General features: G+C 37.9%; 1 protein-coding gene across 1 annotated transcript in view; it reads left to right on the plus strand.

Annotated features, from left to right (window-relative positions):
* The window catches only part of ATP9A (ATPase phospholipid transporting 9A), a 107,867-nt gene that overhangs the window by 4,830 nt on the left and 76,042 nt on the right, over positions 1-26,995 (plus strand). The window contains exon 2 of the mRNA XM_026697480.2: positions 26,708-26,852. Within this exon, the coding sequence (XP_026553265.1) occupies positions 26,708-26,852 (145 nt within the window). The remainder of the gene's footprint in view (positions 1-26,707; positions 26,853-26,995) is intronic.

Genomic DNA, 26,995 nt, shown 5'->3' on the forward strand with positions numbered 1-26,995 from the left:
CATAAATACATAATTCCAAATTCCCGGTTATGGCTTGATCGTTCTTCCTCCTTGTTCCATCAAGCAGTCTCAAAAGTATTGATCCAATCTAAAATGTTGGTCTGAGTCCGGATTTCCTAATGTGTTTTCTAATATATTTATTTATTATAAATTGCTAAATATTTCTCATTTGTAGAACTGAGAAAGACCAGGAAAATGTATCCTTTTCATTTTTAAAAAGTATCAGCAGTTACACTACTTACCAAGTTTTGATGCTATCAGTTCAGGTTGATATGCTAATTGCCCTATTTATGGTAACTTTTTTAAAAAATATGGTTTATCACACAGTCAGCCAGATTTCCAAACTGGATTTGGCATTTTTTGTCTGCCTATGAGACCTAAACTAGGCAGATGTAGATGTTTAATGGTGTTGCAGATATTTAACATCATTTCTGTTGCAGGATGTAAGGTAAAGCTGCCCTATATCACCTTATACATGAGATATTGGGCTGCTTTAGAAGATAGGACTGAACCCTAATTAGTCCCTGATTGGACAATGAGAGTAGTCTGACCCAGCTCAAAATGATGGTATTTAAAGTCTTAAAGGGTTGAGATCAGATTACTTGAAGGATTATTTCCTGCCTAGGCTTCAAGATCAAATTTGGAGATAGGTAGTTACTAAAAACAAGAGCTTTTCAGTGATGAAACATGTTTTGCTAATCATTAGGCATAATCCAATGCCTTTTAACTGTTTTCAGTGTTGTGGTTTTAATATAATTTGTACTATAATATATGTTTGGTACTTTGGTGTTCTGATTTACTGTTCTGACCCAACTGGGTTCCCAAAGAGCAAACACAGACAAAGGCAGCAGCCCCCACCTTTTAAGGTTTAATAACAAATTCTGTTCTGAAGGCTGCTTTCCACTAATTAGCTCTGACAAGAAAGAGCCTTGCCAAGTTGTTTTATCCTCTTGAGGAAGTGGCCATTACCTTGCAGCCTTACTCTTGAGTTGCCTGTGCTGCCATAATTGTTCTTTCCTCCAAGTAATCCTTCATTCACGTGCACTTGGCACAGGCTCCTCAGGAACCGCCTCGTCACTACTGCAATCTCTGAAGGCAGCAGTCCACTCCCTGATGGTCCTGGCCCCTCATCAGAGTCATCGCTCTCCTCAGCCATCTGCACCTGCTGCCGGCTAACCACAACATTTACATCCTTGAAGATATATTGATTATTTGTTTTACTTTAAATGATAAGTTCATTTTATATCTTTAAATACATTCTGTAGTTTTATTGATTCTTTTATAGATGCCATCATTGACTATCAATACTATAGTTGACCTTAGCCAAAAATGGAAAAACACTACCTATTTATTGTTTACAAAATGTTGGAAGTAACTATATAAATTGGGTTAGGAAGGCATTTCCCCTCAAAAATTAAGATATTAATATTTAAATTAATAATTTTTTATATTTTATAAACACGATATGCAAATGATACATTGTGAATTCTAATCCTGAACCTGGCTGTCAAGGCACTATCACTGAAACCAGTCATTTACTTCTGCATATTTACTTCTGCATATAAATTCTATGGGATTACACTCTTAACTGATTAATCAACATATTCATTGACTAACTGCCACATGTGATTGTTTAAAGATCCAATCTGTACTACTCCTTGGATACACTGTAAATAATCTTAATCTCTGTGGGACTCAGTAGAATAGGCCAATGCTACAATTGTCCTCAATTTCAGATTAATTCCAGATTAAAATAGTTTTCCTTAAAACAAGTCCATTATCTTGGTGATATTATGGACGTGTCCATGTAGTACTGACAGCAATATTGAAATGGTTCTCTCTTGTTTTCTGGGATATTTTTTCAGTTTCCTAGTTTGATTTAAATCATAAGATAATTTTGCATTCTAACAAGCTTATATTTGAATGATTAGGAAATAATCCTAATCACTGGAACATCAAGAACTGGAAAACATAATAGAAAGATGGGCTACTGTTCCCAAAATACTCAGTTAAAAACATCTATTTCTTATTAAAACAAAACATAAAGCAAAGAGCATTTTCAGTAATCTTTGGGGAATAAACAACCTGCTTCATCAAGATATTCCTATAATAATATTTGTTCAATGTAGAATTTTCAAGAACCTTCGGAAAAGCTATGGAATAACAATTCCTTATCTCTCTCCAGTCTCTGGTTTATTTAATGAAATGAACAGGACACTTAAAGAGGACTTGCAGAGAACCTTAAAAAGTTCAATAGATTTTGGCTAAAGGCTTTATATTCTTTTGCTTCATCCAGAATAAATGAAACAGAAGTAGGTAGGCTCCTGTCTTTTGAATAGAAATTTTCATTTCTTAGAGATATAGATGTAAATGTTTCTAAGCCAAACAGGTATGCCTCAGTACTGGTTGAATAAAATTAGAATTATGTGAGAATAAGGCATTGTATTAACTTGTACATTTTAAGAGCAATTGTATATAATTTCCTTTCCTTTGTAGTCAGATGGAGACCTTTGCTGTGTGCTTTGCTCCCAGCTATGATACATGAGGTCTTGTGCAGAATTTGCATTAAAAATTAAAGATTTTTCATGAATCTGAGTGATTCATCTGAGTGGTTTCATCTACAATTTTGAAGCTGATTATGGAGTAAATTTAATTTAATTTAGTGAGACTTCAAAGAAAACATGGTTTTGGAATGGTGATACCAAGCCCTGTTTTTTTTTTCTGGCCCCTCAGAATTAGGCTCATGTTTAGTTCCTTATTGGAAATATACTTTAGCCAAAAGAAGTGTTACACATAGAGCGTCTCTGCCAGGAGCTCCCTTTTGGCTTCTATTAGCCAGGAAAGATATGTTGATGGAAATGGCAGTGTCTGGCCTTTGAGGTAGTCCAGATCAGGAAATGGACAATGCATGGGTTCCAGAAATGGTACTTTATTATTGTAGGGTAGGACAAAATTTTGAAAGCCTGCTAGAGGTTCTCCCAGCCCTCTTTTATATCAAAGAGACTCAGGCAAGGTTGTTTTGCCTTCTCCTACGCCAGCATTGAGATGTCTTAATTTGTCCTGCTTATATTTTCCATGTCTTTCATGTCATGTCTTCATTTCTATATATAAGGTAAGATTATTTATCATTCTCCACCAAGATAATTGAGAGTGGTGGCAGTTTAACTGGGTTATAGCTTCCATCATCTACCATGATGAAAGCTCTGCTGAGAGGGCATAGTAGGGGTAACACAACGTTGCTCATGTTTCTAGATCTCTCAACAGCTTTTGATGCTATCAACCATGGCACCTGTTGGTTATCTCTTGGTAGACTAGACTGGAACAAATTAAACAGACACAGAATCCAGCAGGAAAAGTGGATAAGGTTGTTTCATTATAGAGAGGTAAGAGGTCCTTATGAAAAGAATTCCAGTGAATTCTGCTTATTAAATTCAAGCTCTACTTATGAATCACAGTTCACATTTCTTATGACACTCTCCCATTTACATAAAAGTTTAAATGTGATTCACTTTTGGACAGAGATACAGTCTTCACCTGTTCCTTATTTTTGTAAGGATGCTTACCTTGACAATATGAAAAGTATCTTTCACACTGTCCTCCTAGACCAGGGGTCTGCAACCTTAAACACGAAAAGCCATTTGGACCCATTTCCCACAGAAAACAAAACACTGGGAGCCACAAAACCTGGGTGGGCATGGTCAACTCATTGCCACTCCCACCCGGTCACATGACACCCCTCCCCCACCATGCCTACCCAGGTTTTGTGGCTCCCAGTGTTTTCTCTGGGAAATGGGTCTCTCTCTCTCCCTCCCTCCCTCCCTCCCTCTCATTTCTGTTTTTTGTGTTTTACCTTCACAGGCCAGGAGAGGAGTTACTGGGAGAGAAGGGTGGGGCGGGGCCAACCAGTGGTAGGATCACCCAGCAGGGAGCCACAAGCAGAGGGCCCAAAGAGCCACATGTGGCTCCAGAGCTGCAGGTTGCTGAAACCCATCCTAAATTAATTTAGGAGATTTGGGGCTGGGGGAATGATTCTGATCCTAAAACATATAAAGAATTGTTGCCTGAATTGGGTATGTCTAGTCTAGTGAAAAGAAATAAGGGTGACATGATAGCTCTGTTCCAATATTTGAAGGGCTGCCACAAAGAAGGGGGGTGTCACCCTATTTTCCAAAGCACCAGAAGACAAGAAGCAATGGGTGGAAATTGAACATAGAAGCAACCTAGAACTAAGGAGAAATTTCCTGACAGTAAGAACAATCAACCAGTGGAACAACTTGCTTCCAGAAGTTGTGAATGCTCCAACAACTGCAGGTTTTTAAGTAGAGACAGCCACTTGTCTGGAATGGTATAGGATCTGCTGCTTGAGCAGAGAGCTGGACTAGATAGAAGGCCTCCGAGGTCCCTTCCAACTCTCTTATTCTGTTATTCTGTTACAAGGGGTAGCACTGGGGAATAATGCTCCATCCTATAGCCACTGTTCTGTGGGGTGATACCAGTCCTATTTTATCCTCCATGCTTGAAAGAATATTAGGAACTGCAGGGATGAATGTTATCATAATGTAGATGGTACTCCGGTTTTCTTTATCTTTTTGGAAACCTCTGATCTAGTTATTGTTATATACAATTCTCCTGCTTAGATTATTGTAATGGTAGTATCATTATAGATTGCATGACACTGGAACCTTTCTATGCATTTTAATTGGCACTTTGGTAAGGCTTTTAGTGTGGTTAATAAAATAATATGAATTGTTCTATGCACTGTATGCGAGAAGCTGCTGTTCCGGAAATGCTCGTCCTAATTGAGATGAAACTTACTTTGACTAATACCGTATTTCCCCATGTATAAGCCACCCCTTTTTTCCAAAATTTTCAAGCCCAAAAAGTAGGGGGGTGGCATATACAAAGCAGGCACACTTTTTATACGTGAAAAATGCATAAAATAATAAAGTAGGAATAAACTGGTTTTCCAGCAGTATGCTATACTTTTTTGTAAAAATTGTACGTGATGATACGATTACGAGTGCGAGTACACGATAGAAATGCATACGCTAGGCATCGGCCTGAATGCTTCGTTCCTACTCTCGTTCCAATGCATAGATTGCTAGCGTTGCCCGCACCGCTTTCGGCGTCATGACCGAAGTTGTAGATCTAGACGTCGAATTTTGTTTCTTTGTAAATTTTCTTTCTTCATAACTTGTTTCTCTAATAAAATATTTTTTTCAAAACTTCACAGTCCAAAAATTGGGGGGGTGGCTTATACAAAGGGGGTGCTTATACATGGGGAAATACGGTAATCAATTTCACTTCAGAGTTCATAATGCTTTACTTCCTTTTGTTTCTGTCCTGAATTCACCTTTAATTGCACAAATAATTTCAGCCTCCAGCAAAACTGCATTTTCTTTATTGAGAGATGGAATGTGTTTGGAAAGTATGGGGGAAAAGCCTACAACTGTAAAGGAAACTGGTAACTTTACTAGAAGTAAAGCAAACAATCCAATCTGTATGAAACAGATGGGAATGAAAAAGTCAGTATGTGTGTATGTGTGTGTACCTGTTTGTGTGTGTGTGTGTGTGTAGATTTTGTATGCAACCCAAGAAGGATCCATGATAAGATTCCTTATGCTAGAGCTGGATCTAGCTAGTCATATTTCATCAGTGCAATGATCAGCTCACTGAGGGACATACAGGTGAAACTCGAAAAATTAGAATATTGTGCAAAAGTTCATTTATTTCCGTAATGCAACTTAAAAGGTGAAACTAATATATGAGATAGACTCATTACATGCAAAGCAAGATAGTTCAAGCTGTGATTTGTCATAATTGAGAGGATTATGGCTTACAGCGCATGAAAACCCCAATTCTACAATCTCAGAAAATTAGAATATTGTGAAAAGGTTCAATATTCTAGGCTCAAAGTGTCCCATGCTAATCATCTAATTAAGCCATAACACCTGCAAAGGGTTCCTGAGCCTTTAAATGGTCTCTCAGTCTGGTTCAGTAGGAAGCACAATCATGGGAAAGACTGCTGACCTCACAGTTGTGCAGAAAACCATCACTGGCACCCTCCATAAGGAGGGAAAGCCTCAAAAGGTAATTGCAAAAGAAGTTGGATGTTCCCAAAGTGCTGTATCAAAGCACATTAATAAAAAGTTATGTGGAAGGGAAAAGTGTGGAAGAAAAAGGTGCACAAGTAGCAGGGATGACTGCAGCCTGGAGAGGATTGTCAGGAAAAAGCCATTCAAAAGTGTTGGGGACTTTCACAAGGAGTAAACTGAGGCTGGAGTCAGTGCATCAAGAGCCACCACACACAGACGGATCCTAGACATGGGCTTCAAATGTCGTATTCCTCTTGTCAAGCCGCTCCTGAACAACAAACAACATCAGAAGTGTCTTATCTGGGCTAAAGAAAGACAGACCAATACCGTTCATGATAGCTCTCCATTTCTTGTAACCCATCCTTGTTTCACCCATGTCCGTATACTAATTCTGTATATCCACTTTTTTCTTCAGATTTCTTACTTTTTGAGAATGTCATCATCTTCATATAGCCACAACTTTCTTCTCCTTCCTCTGCATCAATGCAATACTTTTTTATACAGGTTTCTTTATTTTACCAATCCATTTTGATAGACTTCTTTTATGATATTCAATCACTTATGTATTCATATTCCATTAACACCCGTTTTTTTCTTGCTAAATCCCATCTCTTATTTAATAACGTGTTAATTCTCACTTTCATTCAACCCTTATGTTTTTTTTCTGACATACCCAACCTCACTTCCATATAACAAGGTAGGTTCAAGCATACTCTTATACACAGCCATTTTCACTTCTTTCAACAAATGTAATTACGCTGACATATCATCTCTCTTTCTGTCAGCATATGCACATCTGAAAATTTCATTATCCATGTTTCATCTTAATAAACAGTCCATCGAGATATGGACTTGACTTGCTCCTTTTAGTTTTTTTTTTTTTACCCATTTTGGTATAATTTACAATAATTCATTGTTATAGGCTTTTTATATGTTAGATTACACTGATTGAGAGTATTTGAATATTGTGTTTTCAAATACTAGTTATTAATATTTTAAAAGTGTTTAGGTGTTGATATTATTAAACTCAGAGGTTTTATAATTTTCTCTGCACTGAAAAGAGTCAGAAGTCACTTTTTGTATGTTTTAGTGTTTGGGTGTGTTACTTTTTAAGTTTTTGCTTTTATCCCCTCCCACTTTTCCCCTTTATGTTACTTTGTATTTTATTGTTTCTTTGAAATCTGTTATCGCTAATTTCTTTGTGTTAGAGATTTTATAGCAGACATAGCAGGCTAGTTAAAGATGACTTGTTGGCAGTAGGGGACAATAGCAGCCAGTTTCTTCTAAGGCTGTTGTTTACTAGCATTTCCTAAAATCTTCAAGGCAGATAACATTAATGGCAAATAGCCTTAGATGTATTGTTTGTATCAAGATGTGACTTCCCCTTGGCCTAAGGGGAAGTACTTTTTTTCAGTATTTTCAGCAGTTGCAAGCTGTATTATAAGTTTTGAAGCCTGGCATAGGAATATTTAAAATACATTATTTGCTAAGGTTATTTGAAAGCTAAAGGAGTACCTCATTTTTTGCAATGTTCAATTTGTCCAACAGCAAATGTTTCCTGGGAGAGTGAGAAGAAAGGGTAAAAAGTAAAAACACAAAATGTGACAGCCTTTTAAGTATTTGAAGAGAGCTTTCATGTTGTTTTTTTATCCTCTTGAGGTTAAACATAATTCAATGCCTTCATTTTTTTCCTTGTTTCTTCTTTTTTTTAAAAAAAAATTATTCTAGAAAAAAAACATTTATTTGACATACATTTAAAACACACACACACACACACACACACACATGTATGTATGTATGTATGTATGTATATATGTATATATGTATGTATGTATGTATGTATGTATGTATGTATGTATATATATATAATTCAGCTTTGTTCGGGTATTTTCCCACGTCATTGTAGTTGAGAAAACACACACACACACAGATAGATAGATAGATAGATAGATAGATAGATAGATAGATAGATAGACACACACACACACACATACATACACATACACACACACATACACATTTTACAGCATATATTGAGCAATGGTTAATTTTTTTTCTTTATCTTTTTTCTTTATCTTTATCATTGATGTGATCTGCCTTGTTACAATAACTCCTTCATTTTTTTAATGTTTTACTTTCTCTATATAGTTTATAATTAAATGCATGTCTTCTGTCATTTCCATAATTTATCCAAATATCAAATATTACCTTTTCTTTAACCAATCATACCAAATGTTCCATATTTCATAATAGTCACTATCTTGTTTATTTTTAACAATTTGGTTAGGCTATCCATCTCAGCACATTCTTGTATTTTTTTAATTACCATATCCTCTGAAGGAATGAAAGACAGTTTCCAGTTTTGTGCGTAGGTTATTCTGGCCGCAGTTATGATGTGCAAAATTAAATATTGATATTTTTTTCTCCATGTTTAAATCTATCATACTTAGCAGAAAGGTTTCGGGTTCAAGTTTTAAATTTTGTTTTGTTATATTTAAAATCCAATTTCTAATATTTCTCCAAAACTTCTGAGCACATGGGCAAGTCCACTACATGTGAAAATATGTTCCTTGTGCATAGTTACATTTCCAACAGTTGGGTGGTAGGTTGGGGAACATCTTAGCCAGTCTCGCAGGAGGTAGGTGCCTGCGATGAACCATTTTATATAAGTTTTCTTTATATGAGACTGACATGGTTAATTTGTAATTTGTTTGCCTGATGTATTCCCACTTATCTAATTCAATACTATGATCCACGTTTTTACCCCAAATTATCATAGATTCTGTGACTGTTTCTTCTTTTAATTTGTAATCCAAAAGATATTTATATGTTTTACTAATTGTTTTCTTTTCCTCTCCTACCCATATTTTATCTAATTCTTGTGGGGTCATATTAAAGCCAAATTGTTCTCTATCTTTTTTATAATGGGTTTGTATTTGTGCAAAGGCCCACCATGCTATCTCCTTTCCTTGAATTTGTATTTGGTTCCTATTTTTAAGCTCTCCAGTATCATATAGTAAATCTTTATACCTGACAATATTTTCATAATCCAATAGATTTGGATATGTGACTGCTTCCAATGTAGATAGCCACGGTGGAACCTTTGGGTAGTGTTTTTTTTAATCTTTCCCCAGATATTGAACAACATATTTCTTACATGGTGCCTTTGGAAATATGAATGTTGTTTAGATTTTCCATCCCACATGAAGGCATGCCAGCCAAGTTGAAGATCAAAACCTTCTAATACTAATAACCTTCTATTTTCTAATTTAACCCAATCCTTAAGCCAGTTTACTATAGCAGCATCATAATATAATTCAAAATCTGGAAGGCCAAATCCTCCTTTTTTCTTGGCATCCTGTAATAATTTATATTTCACTCTGGGTTTTTTCCTCTGCCATATAAATTTAGATCACACATGATATTCTTCCGACTAAAATTGGAATTCCGATTTTTGGGGGGAATCGCCCCCCAAAAGGAACGGCCTGAGGAGAGGCAGAGGCACAAGTCTTCTGATGGGGCTCCTCCCATGGAGGATTGGCGGCAGTGGCGGCAGCTTGAATTACCCCACCCCGCCATCTTCTCCAGCTGGGAAGGAAGCTGTAAGGCCCCCTTTCCAAAGAAAGCGAGTCTAAGGCTGGCGGTTCGCGGGGAGAAGGCGAATTGGCGCCTTTCTTGCCGCTCCTAGTGGTTTAGCTAACCTCACGCTGGCCAGCAGCTTCAGGGAATGAATGGAAGCCCTGTCCCCTGGGTAATTGCGGGAGCGCCACCGCGTTCCCCTGCAATGACTGGAGAGGCCGCTCAGCGTGCCGGCAAAACATCCCCGCTCTGTTCAGTGGAGGAGATTCCCCGAGGAGACCAGAAGCACGAGGTCAAAGGATGGAGGGGGAGAGCCCCGGGAAACAGAGGTGCTGCACTCCCTCCCTGCACCCAAAATGCCCTTGGGGAAACTACTCGTCCCGGCTAATAAAGTAATAATAATAATTTTAAAAAGTGTCCTGCGCGCCCTTAGGCTCCCCATGATCTGCCTTCTGACCTTGCTACAGAGGCTGCCAAGCTGAAGGAGCCTGGGGGAGTGGCGAGGTTTACTCTGCCTGGGGTTCGGGGGGGGGGCAGTCCGTTCCTGACTGGAAAAAGCTCACCTGCAAGATCATTTCTGACCGCAGCGTACAAGAAGGGAGTAACTCAATGTGGAAGTGGCTTGGGACCAGGTTATCTATTGCCGGTCATATCTACCTGACCCACCTGAGCTGGGAGGTAAGGAAACATCAGATGTTTGGGACCAGGATTTTTATCATCAATAGCATGGTTATAAAGTTCAGGGTCCCATTGCATAGTGACAGCAATCCTGGCAGTGCCCATCACAGTCATTAAGTGAGGAGGATGAGTCATTAAGCCCACTTGCCAAGCAAAGTCGATGGGGAAGGCAGCAGGGCATTTCAAGTTCTGCTCTTTGCAAACTTTTCCTTGGGTGGTTCACAATCTGGCCAGAAGGCTCGGTGGGTGAGTGTTACTTCTGGGCTGGGGGTGGTGATGGCATTGTGTGAGTACAGCAAAGATGGGGGTGTGAAGCACAAGTTCAGCCAAGCAAGTGGGGCTGCTAGTGTCCACACCTGGCCTGGTCCTAGGGTCTCCTTGGGAGAAAGAGCAGGAGGAGTAGGGGTGGGCTTCTGGGGGCTGTCAGGGGCTCAGGAGAACATCTCTGTGGTGGCTCCCTCTTTCTGGAACATCATACCCCCTCCACCCCCCTGATTAGACTGGCTGTCACTCTGACACTCCTCTGGAAGGCCCTGAAAACTTGGTTCTGCCAGTGGGCCTGGAAAACCCAGAGCAGGATGGAGGCCATTAATTGGTTAGTATGAATGTGTGTTGTCACTAGTGTTGGTGTTGTGTGTGCGATTTCTTGGCGCGCGGTGCGGGGTCTCTTTTGGCCGGCCTCAAAAGGGCGCACGCGGGGCGGGCGGTGGAGGCGCAGGAGCGAATGCGGGAAGGAAGCAAACCTCGTTGCAAAGTTTTGCCTGATACTCTGCTAAAGCTTCAAGGGGGCGTTGCCAATTTAATTCCCACCAGGGTGCTGCGCGGGCCGCGGTGGGTGCTTAGGCAACCCCTGCACCCCTGGCTACTTTTCAGATTTTTTTTTCAGAGGGGAAAATCATGCCTGATTTAGATATATATTTGTTTAATTCTACAAAAAAATTCTTTTCCAACTTGACTGGCACTGTCTGAAACAGGAACAACAGTTTTGGCAAAATATTCATTTTTACTATCGAAATACGTCCCAATAGCGATAACTGCAATTTGGCCCAATTATCTAAATCTTTAACTATTTGCGTTATTAACTTATCATAGTTATCTTTTTTAATTAACGAACATCTAGCAGTCAACCAGATCCCTAAGTATTTTACCACCTGCATACCTAATTTATTTGCTAGTTCTTCCTTCTGCTCCTTTGTACAGTTTTTTGTTACACTTTTGTTTTTTCTTTGTTCATTTTTAACCCTGCCACCTTTCCATATTCTTCTATTTCTCTTAGTAGTATCGGGCTCACTTCTAAGGGTTCTTCTAATATAAACGCCATACCATCAGCGAATGCCTGGACTTTATATTCCTCTTTTTTAATTTTTAATCCTCTAATCTCTTGATTTTGCCTAATTTGTACTAAGAGAGTCTCTTTTGCCAATATATGCAATAGAGGAGCTAGGGGGCAGCCTTGTCTTACTCCCTTATTTATCTTTATGGTATCTGTATTTTCCTTATTTATTAATATTTTTGTGGTTTGCATGTTATAAATTGTCTTAATAAATCCTATAAAATTTTCATGCCTATCAGTTGTTTAATAAGGAAGTTCCAATTCAGGTTGTCAAAAGCCTTCTGGGCATCTAAAAATATCAATGCCTTTGTCTTGGGTGAGTATACTTCATAATATTCTAATATAACCATAATGGTTCTTGTATTTGTTTTTATTTGCCTATGGGGGAGGAAGCCATTCTGATCAGTGTGGATAATTCTACTTAATACTCTATTTAATCTTTCCACCAATATTTTAGCCATTATTTTGTAATCTACATTTAAAAGTAATATTGGTCTATAGTTTTGAATTTTTTGTGGGTCTGATTGTTGTGCATAAATAAGGATGATATATGCTTCCAACCATGATTTAGGCATGCTAGCATTCTCCAGGGCTTCATTGTACAAGTCCACCAATATCTAGTCTATTGTTTCTTGGAATTCCTTATAGAATTCTGAAGGAATTCCATCTGGGCCAGGGGTCTTATTTGCTTTCTGTGTTCCAATTGCCTTCCTAATTTCTCCTATAGATATTTTATTATTCAAATTCTGTTTCTCTTCATCAGTAATTTCAGGCAAGTTCTTTTCATTCAAATATTGATCAATAGATTCTTCTGGTATTTCTTTCTGTTTATACAATTTCATAAAAAGCTCCTTAGCAATTTCTTTCTTTTCTTGGGTCTGTGTACATAATTTCCCTTCCTGATCTTGGAGAGCTACGATTGTTCTCTTTTCTTGTTCTTTTTTAATTTTATGGGCTAACCACCTCCCCGGCTTATTTGCGTTTTCAAAATAAATTTGTTTTGCTAATTTAATTTTTTGGGCCAAATTTTCCTGTACATTTAAATTTATCTTATGTTTTACCAGATCAATTTCTTTCTTAATGTTTGAATTGTTTGGGTCCTTTTGTCTACTTGTTTCCAAATCTTTCAGTTTCTCCCTTCATATGTTTTGTTGCTGTCTTTTTTCTTTATTCTTTATAATACTATAAGCAATAGTTAGACCTCTCACATAGGCTTTGGCCGTATCCTAAAGATTCTGTAGAGAGGTATGTTCTCTTTTATTTATTTCAAAAAATACGTTCAATTCTTTCTTTATCATTTCAATATATTCTTTATCTCTTAATAAAGCATTGTTAAATGTCCATCTTCCAATTTTTCTCTTTGCTTTCCATTTAATTTGAATGGGATTATGGTCAGCCCATGGATTTGGCAAAATCTCGATCCTTTCAATGTTCTCCATTAACCCAGGGTCCATCCATATCTGATCTATTCTTGACCAAGAGTGGTGGGGGTTCGAAAAAAAAGTATATTGCTTTTTATTTGGATTTAATTCTCTCCACAGGTCTTTCAAGGTAAGTTCTCTTACCATATTATTAAAAGATGAAGGGAGTATTCTACTTTCCTTTTTTTTGGGGGGGGTGGGGGAAGTTCTATAATCTTTATCTTTGTCTGGGACTGCATTATAGTCTCCAACAATGCATACATTAGCATACTCAAATTCTATTATCTTATGGTGAAGCCTATTATAAAGGTCTTTTTGGTTTGTATTCCGGGCATATATTGTGACTAATAACATCTTTTTCTGATTTACAGTTATTTCTATAAAGAGCATTCTTCCTTCTTGATCTTTATATATTTGTTTATGTTGTAACCAATCCTTTACACATACTACAATACCCCCCCCTCTTTTTTTTTTGCAAGTGCCAAGTATATTTTACCCACATTTATATTCTTTAAGAGGTCTGCTTGATTGTCTGGAATATGCACTTCTTGGAGACAAGTTATGTCAGCTTTTTGTTTTTTAAGTTTCTCAAATATCTGTTTTCTTTTTGATGATAGATTTAAACCATTGATATTGACTGAAAATAAAGTGATTTCTCTATCAGTGTCACTGACCGTGTGAGGCATTTCTCATTTCATTTCTTGTTCTAGGCTCTCTTTTTCTTAGTCTGTTGCTTTCCCCTTCTTCTCTAAGATTTGGGGGTTCAGAGTGTGAATCAGATTCTTTTTCTCCAGAGGGTTGTTCCTCTTGGCTTCTTGTATTTAGGTCATCTCTACTTTCTTCTTCTTCCTCGGGTCCTAGGTGTCCTTGTTTCTTTTGTTTCTTCTATGATACTGAATTAATATCTTGCAATCCAGACTTAGTAAAGCTGTCAATCTTGGGCAAGATGTGGTGGAGATTTACTTATATATAAGGCACTGTGGTGGCAGGTTTCTCATACCCACCTCAGAAAAAGGTAATTGCTGCAGGAGAAGTGTAGAAGACATAAGTGTCTGGTGCATGCCATGAAGGTATTTTAATATCATGACAGATGATGCAAATTACATGTGCCATTATTTTTTATCCTGCCTTTATTATTTTTATAAATAACTCAAGGCAGAAAACATACCTATTATCCATTCCTCTTCCTATTTTCTCTACAACAACTCTGTGAGGTGGGTTGGACAAAGAGAAGGTGACAGGTACAAAGTCACCTAGCTCATTTTCACATCTAAGGTGGGACTAGAACTCACTTCCCCCTCCTACAAACAGACATTAGAGGAGGAAAGTGTGTGTGTGTGTGTGTGATGATATCATCATCATGCAATGACATGGCTTATGTATGGGCAACAGACATCATCTCGCCATTTTGTAATCTGTGCAATGACATCATGACTCACGTTGATGTCATTGTGACTTTTTATGAACACTATTGTATCTCGGCTAATGTTCTACATATGTTTCTGCTGTTAAAGCTGTAGGAACATAGTGTTATCAGTATCAATCTTGCCATGGTTTCTATTCAGGCTAAATTTCACTTGTAAGGAAAGAAAGCATCTGCTTCAATTAGAGAAGATAAATCAACTCTCCATCAATGATTTTAAAAAAGAAAATATAAAATATATATCACAGCATATAGAAAGGCATACGAAATCTTTTCCCTGATGAAAAGGGAATCAGACATATTTAAAAAGACTTGTCTTTTTGTAAAACACTTATGAAAACTTGATTCATACCTGTTGGAAATATTTAAATATATGTTCGTCATTTTTGGCTCTGATCTCCAGATCTTATCTCCAGTTCTGCTGCATTTCTCCATTTTCCTGGGAATTATATAAGGAATCTCTTCTCTGTCTGTGCATATGAAAGTGTCTGTGTTTGAATAATCAAATTCTGGTTCAGTAAACCAAAAGAGCATTAGACCTGTGCAAGGTCTTATTGCTTCTTCACATATTCAAGAGGTAAAATAAATCAAGAAGCTGCCTGGAAGCATGATCTTTATAATCTAAGATGCAGAAGTCAACTTTAAAACAAGGCAGTATGTCAAGTAGTCTCACCCTAGTTATTAACAGGAAGCTGTGGTAAACATCAACTTTTTTTCTTCCTGCTCAAAGAGGTTTCTTAGAGGTGCATGAAGGTAATGCATATTCTGACTTGCTAAATTAATACTTGATTATCTGAGTAACACCCTTGTCAAGGAGAGTTACTTTTAAATTTCCTTATAATGATAAGTAAGCAAGCCTAGGAATAAGTACTGAATGATTGGTAGAAACAAGTAGACAGTTTATGTCCATGATGGCGAACAGGTGGCACGCAGGGCATTTGTATGGGCACGTGAGAGCCAGGCAAACTTACCTCACTGTGCATGTGCGTGCCTCCCAGCTGATTTTCAGGCATTTTCCAGTCTTGCAGAGGCTCGAGGGAAGCCTCTGCAGCCTTTGGAGGCTGAAAAACAGGCCTGTTTTGTCACTTCCTGTATTTCCAGAAATACCAGAAGTGACCGGCCTCCAAAAGCTGCAGAGACTTCCCTTGAGCCTCTGGGAGGCCAAAAAAGGCCCAAAAATCAGTTGGGAGGCGCACGCAAGCACAATGCAAGTAAGGGGGCGGCGGGGTAGGAATCATATGTGCATGCACAGGGCGTAGAGGGGCCATGCGCATTGCCTACTAGGTGCTGGCATGTGCAATTTTCATCACAGGAGCCCTAAAACATTAGCCACCATTGGTTTATGTCAATCTTAAACCTCATACACAAGAAATAATGTGGCTCAGGCTTCCCCTTCAACACACAGATCAGGGTAGCATAGGGGTCATTGATGTAGCTTAAGTTTATGTGTAGATAATGCACCTGTATATGAATTCACCAGAGGACATAGCTGTTCAACGGACATCAGCAATTTGTTCTCCATATTAGTTTGTATTCCAGTCATCCATGTGGTAGCTCACTGGGCAACATTTATTATCTCCTATTGAAATGGGGAGGTCAAAATTGTTTAGTAAGCATGATTTTTAAAAGATTTGCTGTTGGAGCCACAAAAGATTTACTATTTGCTATTGGAGCCACTGTGAATTGTAGAAAGACTGAGCTTCTTCCTCTCCAGCAAGTACTTATGATATCCTGGTACCCTGGTTATGCCATTGTAGTTATGTTGTATCCCATAATAACAATAGCACTTAGACTTACATACCGCTTTATAGTGCTTTACATCTCTCTCTAAGCTGTTTACAGAGTCAGCTTATTGTCCCCAACAGTTTGGGTCCTCAATTTACCCACCTTGGAAAGATGGAAGACTGAGTCAACCTTGAGCCTGGTGAGATTTGAACTGCCAAATTGCAGACAGCCAGTAGTTAGCAGAGGTGGCCTGCAGTACTGCATTCTAACCACTGTGCCACCAAATTCCCTAATCTAAGACCTGGGGGGGAAATCGGGGGCGGTTTAGGGCATGCTTGAAGATGGGTAGTATTGTTAGAGCCACCTGAATCTCTGAGGAAATGCTACTCCAATAGACAGGTACTGCTCCATGTTGTTTGGGCACTAATATTCTAGAAATGTACAGATTCATTGCCTTTTAAACTTATGCTACCCATTATGGTTTTAATGCTTTTTCTTTGACACCCATAGTGTACCATTCCAGCAATAATGGAAATGTCATTAAATTTAAATCATATTGGCAGGAGTCTGAAGACAGATTATTCTTCACAGTTCAGCTTCTATTATTACATGCATGATGTTAAAGGAACACAGTTGAGCAAGAATTAATTGCTACTCTGTAATTGTGCATTCAGCCTTTTCTGTTCATGGTGAACACTGTGGCTTATTTGGGAGAAATTTCTCTGATTTTTCCCTTAACTGAGAGTTGGGCCTTATAGTGGCCTCCAAATATTTTTGGAGTCTAAATCCCACATGCCTCTGATAAGGGGCTAATGGGAATTGAAATCTGGATATATAATATTGGGGAATGGTAGCTAATATTTTAGAAGAAAAAACTAAAAATCAGTCTTGATGGAATTAGAGAAGTGGGTTGAGGAAAAAAAGAATGACATTTAATAGATGCAGAGTTCTTCATTTAGGGAGAAACTAAATCAAATCAGCATGATAAAACGGCTTGTGCCTCCATAACAGTATGTGTGATAAGGAACCTCAAATTGATCAAGAGGGGAATATGTTTCAGCCATGAGAACAGTAGCAGACACAAGCAGATAATGTTCAGTCACATCAATAAAAGAATAATTTCCAAATAATGAGAGGTAATATGTCTGCTCTGCAGCATTCTTCATTAAGCATTCATGGGTCTCTTCTTAAGTTCATTTCAAGTACAAGGAAGGGCAACCAAAATGACCACAAACTAGATAGATCAGAGGTGTAAAACTCGATTTCATTGAGGGCCAAATCAGGGTTGTGTTTGACTTTGGGGAAGGGGGCTGGGATGGGTGGGGTGGGGTGGGCGTGGGCATAACCAGCTCAACATCACTCATGCTGGGGACACCTGTGGTGGCTAAGTGCTAAAGCAAACCACCCTGAGACCCTCCCTCCCTCTCATTATAATCTTCCTTCCCTTCCTTTCCCTTCTTTTTCCTTCCCTCTTCATTCTCCTTTCTTCTTCCTTCCCCTCTTTCCTTCTTTTTCCTTCATTGCTTTCTTCCCATTTTTTTCCTTATTTTTCTTTGTCTGTCCTCTTTCCCTTTCTCGATTCCTGTCCCTTCTTGGATTCTCAAATGCAAAAGGGGAAACATTTCTCTTTTTGTTTTGTTTTGCTTTTAGTTTATTCTGCCAGCAAAAACAGAGCGGGGAGGTGTCTTTTGCTGTTTCCAGGGCAGCCCCATGGGCCTTGAGTTTGACACCCCTAGGATAGATGAAAATAATTGTGTTTAGCCTCAAGAAAAGATGAATGAAGCAAGATAGGATATCTGTCTTTAAATGTCTGATTATTGCATTGATTGAATAGAAAGTTGGACTCGGTGCCCTATATTGCTTTTTTTTTGTTTCAAAACACAGTAATGGAGCTAAACCCATGTTTAATTGGATCATAGTGTTTGGCTTTATATTAACTAACGTTGTTAGTGTATACGGTTTTTATCTTTTATGATTATAAGCCGCCTAGAGTTACCTTGTGGCAAGATGGATGGCAAAAGAAAGAAAAAAAAGAAGAAAAGAAGAAAAGAAGGAAGGAAAAGAAAAGAAAGAAAAGAAGGAAGGAAGAAAAGAAAGAAAGAAAAAGAAAGAAAGAAAGAAAGAAAGAAAGAAAGAAAGAAAGAAAGAAAGAAAGAAAAGAATATTTTAGGACTGTAGCCGGTGAGATGGGAAAGGAGTTCTCAGACTAGAAAAAACCATATATAAACAGTTACTAGAGTCTCAAGATGAGGAAGACATTAGCCAAGAATTCATTGACATGAAAAAACAAGAGAAGGCCTAGAATTTAAACCTGGAAGTAGAGACCTACAGTATATATAGATCTTGCCTCCTATGTAGCAGGCAGATCTGCTTATTCACAGACATAATAAAGTGTGCCTTCTCATCTGCATAAAAAAAAACTACTCTAACAGTGGCCCATTTATAAGACTTCTGTCAAGAAGCAGGTTCCTGAATATGGGGTTAAGTGTTTGTAAAATTAAGATTTATTGTTACAACAGGTACTGTGAAATGTTCCTCTCCTTCAATCTATTGACCTTCACTCCAGGTTTCTCTTTCAGTCTTGTCATTGTTTTCTTTTTTATTCTCCTTGTAAACGCTTACTTGACAGTGCAAACTGTCAGTGGTATTTTGTACACCTCTTCCATATCATTGTCTGGTGGCAAGTTGTACCGTTGAAGAGGATGAGTAGATTCAGGGAGCTCTCAGAAGGAGCCCAGCCTCTTTGAACTGTGTTACTATCATATTTAAAAATCTAGAATTCTGATGAGCTGAATTAGTTCATCTGGGATCTTCTGGTAATTCTGACAAAGTTTAGTGCTCATTTAATAAATACAGTTTATTGGTGTTTTAACAATAGAGTCATCTTTGCTAAGCACAGATGAAACAAAGAATGCAGGCAAACAGCACATTAAGTGTCAAAGCAGAAGTTATATTCTAACATTACTGCTGATGTTATTGATCTTCCATTAATTCCTAAAATGGAGAATGTAGATTAATGGAAAGGAGATGGACAATGTACCAGTATTTGCATCTTGTCATATAAACACTTGAAAAAAAAAATGAATTTTAAGTTTTTCCAAAAGGTAGTATCAAGTATTAGAGCCATCACACAAAAGTCATGTTCAAGGACAGAATATTCAATTATGAAAATTGATACATTCTCTGTGTTGGTGGCTGAATAATAGCAACTTAGACTCATATACCACTTTATAGTGCTTTACAGCCCTCTCTATGTGGTTTTACAGAGTCAGCATATTGCCCTCAAGAATCTGGGTCTTCATTTTACCCACCTTGGAAGGATGGAAGCAGGGGTGGGATTCAAATTTTTAACAACCGGTTCTGTGGGCGTGGCTTAGGTGGTAGGCATGGCTTGGTGGTCATGTTATTGACTGGGTGTGGCCAACTCAATATCACTCACATCGAGGCACGCATCTCCTCACCTGGCCTCTCATGACTGTGGGGATGCTGCAACAGTCGTAAGTGTGAAAATTGGTCATAAGTCACTTTTTTCAGTGCTACTGTAACTTTAAATGGTCTCTCCACACAAGCAAAATACCACCAAAGGAGAAGAAAAAACTCCAGAGATGTTCCTGAGACAGAAAGTCTAGTCCTGCCAAGAATGTAATAAGGGTTAATGGAGAGGCAGTAAGCAACAACAGAATGTTTCCTTCCAGCCTTCCTTACAGGATTAGGCCAGTAATTTCTTTTAACAACCGGTTCTCTGAACTGCTTAGAATGTTAACAACCGGTTCTAGAATATAGGCGTGAACTGGTAGAATCCCACCCCTGGATGGAAGGCTGAGGTAACCTTGAGCCTGGTGAGATTTGAACTGCCAAATTGCAGTCAGTCAGCAGTCAACAGAAGTAGCCTGCACTCTAACCACTGCACCACCATGGCTCAATAACTTCCTTTCAGGGGTGTTGTAATTCTTTCCTGTGTTGTAGATCCAGCTTTTAGGACTAGGCAGCCAATTTGGCATAGTGGTTAAAGCATCAGGATAGAAACCAGGAGACGATGAGTTCTAGTCCCAATTTAAGCACAATGCCCACTGGGTGACTTTGAGAGTGTCTCTGTCTCTCTCTCTCTCTTTGTGGAAATCTGGGGTAGAAGAATGGCTCTTCATGAGACCTGTGGATCAGATGCACCAACACTAGAGATTCATTGTCCCTATTCTAAAAGCAGCCATCCTATTCTGTCTTATTTCCTCTTTTATTATTGCCTGAAGCAGCCTTAACTTTTTTAAAACTGAAAATTCAAATCCGCTGGTTTATCCCATGTAAAAATATTACAAATGGGATTGTGGAAGAAGGAAACAGTGGTATTTAATCTCTTGCCTTTCATTGACAATTTGTTAAAATATTTAGTTTAGAAAGTATTGACCTTACATGGAAATCAAGTTGGATTTGTTCTCAACAGGATGTCTGAAAATGTCTCTTGTGTCAGTTAATCTTTCTGCTACTGAATGAAATAGTTCTTATTTAAACTAAGCTAACATTTCCTAGCTTATTCCTTACAAGCTGGTAGATTTTTACAGCTGCTGCTTCTCTGGGGGAAAGGGGGAACCCTTTAGATTTTTTTTTTAATGAGATAAGATTTCTTTTATACTTATTTGCAAGCGGTGAAATAGAAATCAAGAAATGTGACGTTTAATTTAAAAGGAAAAACAAGAACAAAACTACCTTGCTGGTTGATTGACACTCCTCAACCAATTTCCTGTTCTGCAGCTTGCAATTTCATGGGAAAAACCTTACAGTTGAAAGTGTTAAATAATTCCTTAAGGAGAAATCATTTTTCTTCTAAGTATTGAGGTATTTAAGTATTGACTTTAGTATTGAGTAAATGTTAAAGGTTTAGTGGAGAATATTTAATTGATGAGTGGGAGCCTCTACACGTGAGGTCTTTGTTCATTTTTTGCTTTCAGCAGAATTGCCTCAGATAGAGATAGAGATAGTGATAAATGGACAGATGGACAGACAGACAGAGATGTGATATAAATATAGATCTTTAAGCTTTTGCTTCTTTCGAATGTCCCTAATTAAAATTACCTATCCCCCTATTTTCTTTTAAGACAAGTTAATACTGACTGCAGAAACTGAGGAATAGTAAAGAAATTCAAAAAGAAAATAAAACATAGCTAAGATGAGAACAGTCTGTCCTCATTTAGCAACCATAATTGGGACCAGCAACTCAGAAGCTAAATGAAATCAGGACTATGCTTACAATCTTACTTCAGTTCTCCTTTGTTTTACAAGCTTGTGAAGGTTATAAATGCAAGAATCAATCACAAAGTTTACTCTTTCATCAGCACTGTAACTGCAAGTGGTCACTAAAAAAGGCAATCATTAAATGAGGAGAGAAATAAATTAAAAAATAATAAGTTGAAGGAAATGTCAGGTTAGACCTGATGTTTCAGCCCCCCAGTATTGCAGTTTGGCTTCATATACTCTGCTGCATTTACATATTTAAACTGTCGGGGCTCCAACAAATCCCTAAGCAGCTAAAAAGAACAAAGGAGTATCTTTTTAGTTGACATAAACATTATCTTTCTTTCTGTCTGTCTGTCTGTCTATCATCTCTCTCTCTTTCTCTCTCTCTCTCTCTCTCTGTGTGTGTGTGTGTGTGTGTGTGTGTGTTAAACACATTTATTTAACACAATATACATACAAATACATAATTGTTATCGCCTCTGATTTTGGAAGAGATCTGTGGATCAGCTAAGAATTTTGGAATTGGTGTGTGCCTAAGATTTGTATTATTTGTTTCATTCTACTGTAAAGTATGAACAGGAAAAAATCATGGTAAGTTATGATACAATATTTGATTAACGGAATCCATTAATTTAGAATTATAAAACCCTTAGAACCTTTAAGTTTACTATTAAGAAAAGTCCTTGTGTGAATCCTAAATATTGCCAGATTAATTTTAAAAAATTCCATTAATAAGTGGACCACTCATAAATTAAATCCACCCATCCCAAATGAGATTTGTATTGAACCTGTATTGAAGAATATTCACTCTTAAATTTCTTAAAGCAGAGGTGGGAACGATGGCCCCTTTTATGACTTGTGGACTTCAACTCCCAGAATTCCTGAGCCAATCATGCAGCTGGTAGCATGGCTGGCACAGGAATTCTGGGAGTTGAAGTCCTCAGATCATAAAAGGGCTATCGTTCCCTACCCATATCTTAAAGTGTGGTTTGAAGGCACTGCTCCAACTGGCTTCTACAGTTTTATCAGTACAATCAGAGCAACAAAGTACACTCACTTTTGTATTCCTTTGAAATTATATCCATCTATAAACATTTTTAGTCAAATAAACAAATACAATGACAGCCATGGTTACTCCGTAGCAACTCTATTATTCATTATAAAACTCTTTGAATCATTGCCCTCAAACAGTTTGAGCAAATACCAGAGTGGTTCAGGCATGTTAGTTTATGGGAAGAAAATTCAGAAGAAATTTAATAGGAAAAAAATATCAATAGAACTGCCTTGACATAGTAGCAAATGGAATTCACTCTTAATCTAATTTATGTTATTGAGTATCTGCAGAATTTTGAATTACACAGAATTTTTCTTCAGAAAAATAAGGAGGGAGGAGGGATGCTTCAAGGACAACATGGGATTCTGTGCAGGATAGTATGCTGGTCCTTATAATTTAGAATAAACTGTTTATGTAAGATATTCTTGCTTTGAAATTCCTATGTGGTTTTTAACTGCTGACTTACTCAGATGTATAAGACACTTAAAATGTCTAAGTGTCTTCATAAGACACTTAAAACTGTACTTATGAAGCAGCATACTTCGTTCTTCTGTTGCAATATCGCTTGTATACCATTTCAGAAAAAAATATTAAAAATAAAAGTGGAAGCAAGTTAGGTTTTTTGCTGAAAAAAACGTATGAGGTTGTGAAACCCTTAGATTTGAAAAGGAGCAGTTGTCAACACTGCAGAAGTCACAGCATGCAATAAGAGAACAAATATCCAATTTCACAATTTTCCCTGCAATCATCGAGAGAAAAGATAGCTTTAGGCACTAGGAAAAATCACTGGCCAGGAAAGTAACAGGCAAGTGTGAAAGTCACTGAATGCAGCACAGAGGCATTAACAAATCAACAGCTTGAAATTGGCTTGAAAAAAAATGTTTCCAGTATGGATATTAATTTGAATTCCTTTTGTTTGCAGATAGCTTTGTTAAATGCATAGCTGCAAAGGCAAAGTGAAAAGTTGGGTATTCTAATAAGACTGTGAATAATATCAATAGCACTTATATACCACTTTATAGTGCTTTACAGCCCTCTCTAAGCGGTTTACAGAGTCAGCATATTGCTCCCAACAACCTGGGTCCTCATTTTACCCACCTTGGAAGGATGGAAGGCTGAGTCAACCTTGAGCCTGGTGGGATTTGAACTGCCAAATTGTAGGCAGCTGGCTGCAGAAGTAGCTTGCAGTACTGCACTCTAACCACAGCGCCATAATGTGAGGGTTTTATGAGCCCATTTTAATTTATGTTAGTTTTTATTTATTTACTTCTGATTGTACTAGTAACTTACATGATTATTCTGTTGAGTAAAAACTAGGGAAATGGAAATAAATGAATACAGCATAAATTTGTGCATTCCTAACTTTATTAGGTTTACTTTCATCTAATCTGCCTATCCAAAGCAGAACAGAATACCAGAGATGGAAGGGAACTTGGAGATCTTCTAATCTAGTTCAGGCCCTGCTCAAGCAGGAGACCTATACCAAGTGGTTGTCCAGTTTTTTTCTTAAAAGTCTCCAGTAATGGAGCACCCACACCTTCTAAAAGCAAGCTGTTCCACTGGTTAATTGCTCTCACAACCAGGAAATTACTCCTTCTAGGTTGCTTCTCTTCTTGATTAGTTTCCATCCGTTGTTTCTTTCTTTCTTTGTTTCCGGGGCTTTGGAAAGTCAGTTGGCCCCTTTATTTGTGGCAACCCCTTTAATATTGGAATACTGCAATCATGTTACCCCCTTAGGGCATGGGGCTTCTTGCCTGAGCAGGGGATTGGACTAGAAGACCACCACGGTCCTTCCCAACTCTTGTTATTCTGTCATTATGTTTTGTAATTCTTTGGTTGAAACAGATAGTTTCTGTCAGTGGGATGTTCATCCAAAATTGTACCAGGATTCTTTTTAAAAAAATCTCTTATTAGTGGGGGAGAACACATTTCTTTATCTTTCTTAAAAAATAAAGTTAAGCCTATTTTAAGTACTTGCTTAAGTTTTTAATATATTCCCTGCCTTACATTTTTAACGTGTCCTTCAGGAAGAAAGAATTCATTGAATAGACTTCTGCCACCTTCTCCAAATATGTTTTTCAAATTCCAGTCTTAGCAAGCTGCCCTGGGATTTCCCATCCAAGTACTAAACCAGTGTGACTATTCAGCTTGAATTGAAATTCAGTGGCATAATTAAGAGGGAATTCCAAGAGCTGGAGAAATAGGAAGGGTCTTGGAGATTGTAGAGTATTTGTGCCTCTTTAACACATTTGTCTGACATCTCAAGTACATCTGCAACTTTTTTTGCTAAGAACAGCAGCTACATATTTAAACATGGAATGAGGAGGGCCTGCTCCAAATTAAACAAAAGAAAGGTTGAGAGATTAAAAAGGTAATGGATCTTACTTCCTGGTGGCCTCATGGAGTCAGTAAGATTGATTGATTGACAATAGAATGGAATAAGTTTGGTATGCTTTCTTCCAGAGTATTTTTTTTTTTTACATTTCTAATAAAGAATCATTAAGCAGTCATAACAAAGTGAAAAGTCATCACAGGAGTTTCAAGATATGCATATATTCCATTCTCACAAATGCAACCAAATCCAAATAAGCCCTACGATGGCTAAGTGTGTTGTTCTACTTCAGATTTTATGGTTTGTAAATTGTGGTCTTTTGCTTACTTTGAATCTTTGAGTCTAATGATTAATTACTTACTGGATTACAATAGCCTTAGATGACATGGTGTTAAAGCTGCTCCCATGATAGTTTCCATGAACTAGACAGCCTGTGTATGATTGCTTATTCATGGTTAATGTAAACCTTATTTACTCAGTAAACACAACTGGCTGGTTCACATGACATTAAACCAGAAGCAACCAAGATTGGTTTTGCACAGTAAAAAGGGCTAAAAAATGTATTTGGCTATTTGGTGTTTCAGGATGTTGTATAAACATTACAGTACATTTCATTGAAGAAATCCATAATTTATTGCATTTTTCTTTCAAAAGTTCAGTCAAGAACTGAACATCCAGGATTCAATTGTTTTGCTCAATTTTTAATGAAGAGGGATTTCAAAATCTCTCCTCAGGGTGTTTTAAACACTGAAAAGCAGATTAACATTTTATAAATAAAAATAAAACAAAAGGTTTCAGAAATCTGATGCACTAAAAGTGAAGTGATCAGTATGGCGAGGAATGGACTTGGGCTCCATCCTGATAAAATTCCACTGCTATGGTTATTTGAGCCCCTGAGGTCTGAGACATTTTCACCTTTGATCCTGATGGGATTGCACTTCCCCGTTTGAGACCAGCGCACACTTCTGGGGAACATCCTGGACTCACAGAGGCTGCTTAAAATGCAGGTGACTGTTGTGTCCCAGGAAGGCTTTTGCATAATTTGATTTTGTGCAACAATTGCGTCCCTTTCTGGATTTGGAAGCACTATTCACAGTCACTCATGCATTGATTCAGTATATTAATGGTATCATGTGATACTCACTTTCTTCATTTCTGACTCACTCAAGATTTTCCAGTCGATTTATGAAAAAGCTGCAGTGTGTCAGCCCTTGGGTTGATGAGCTGGTACTCATGCATCTCTTGTGCCAATTGGAGTTAGAGTTCTCTGCTTTAAAAGATGCATCTAAAAAATTACACAAATAGATTCAGTTTGTTCTAACTCAGTGCTAAAGAGCTGAAAAAAAAACTGCCACGGCTGAACTTTATTCTGCTGATCAGCTAAATATAGGATACAACATGGATCTTATATTAGTTGATATACACCTCAATGTACAGCAGGGGTTTCAAACTCACATTGTCACGGTGGCATCACATGATGTATTGGGACATTTTCCCCCCTTCGCTAAACCAGGCAAGGGTGTGGCCAGCGTGCGATGCATCTGGCCTGTGGGCCAGGAGATTGACAGCCCTGATATAGAGAAACAATTTGTTCTGAGAACTAAAAGAGAAAAATATGATTAGGGAAGGGAATCCCAAATTACAATTTGAAACCATTGTTTGTTGTTGGCTTAGAAAGCCTAGCTTAATTGTCATTTGTTCTTAATGCTTGCATCTAGAATCCTGGCTTATTGTTTTGTCAGGAACAATGGAGGAAAAGTGAAACCTTTGGTTGAACAAGCTGGCATTGTTTTGTTTTTCTTGAAGTAGTAAGGTTTTAAATTTTGTTTTTTCTACAGATGCTGTGAATGCCTAAGATGTTGTGGAAGAAGAGACCCCAGGCCTCGAACCGTCTGGCTTGGCCATCCCGAAAAGAGGGATCAGAGATATCCACGCAATGTCATCAACAACCAGAAGTACAACTTCTTTACTTTTCTACCAGGAGTAAGTATGATTATAACTTGCACCTTTATAAAGCATTGCTTAGAATCTACAACAAAAACCAGAACAGCACACGTGGCATGTTGTATTGTGCAAATGACACCATTATGTAATTGGCACCAGTCACATGACACCTCTGATGCAAA

The sequence above is a fragment of the Pseudonaja textilis genome, chromosome 3, assembly GCF_049901715.1.
Source record: "Pseudonaja textilis isolate UNSWEBS1 chromosome 3, rPseTex1.2, whole genome shotgun sequence".
Classification (NCBI taxonomy): domain Eukaryota; kingdom Metazoa; phylum Chordata; class Lepidosauria; order Squamata; family Elapidae; genus Pseudonaja; species Pseudonaja textilis.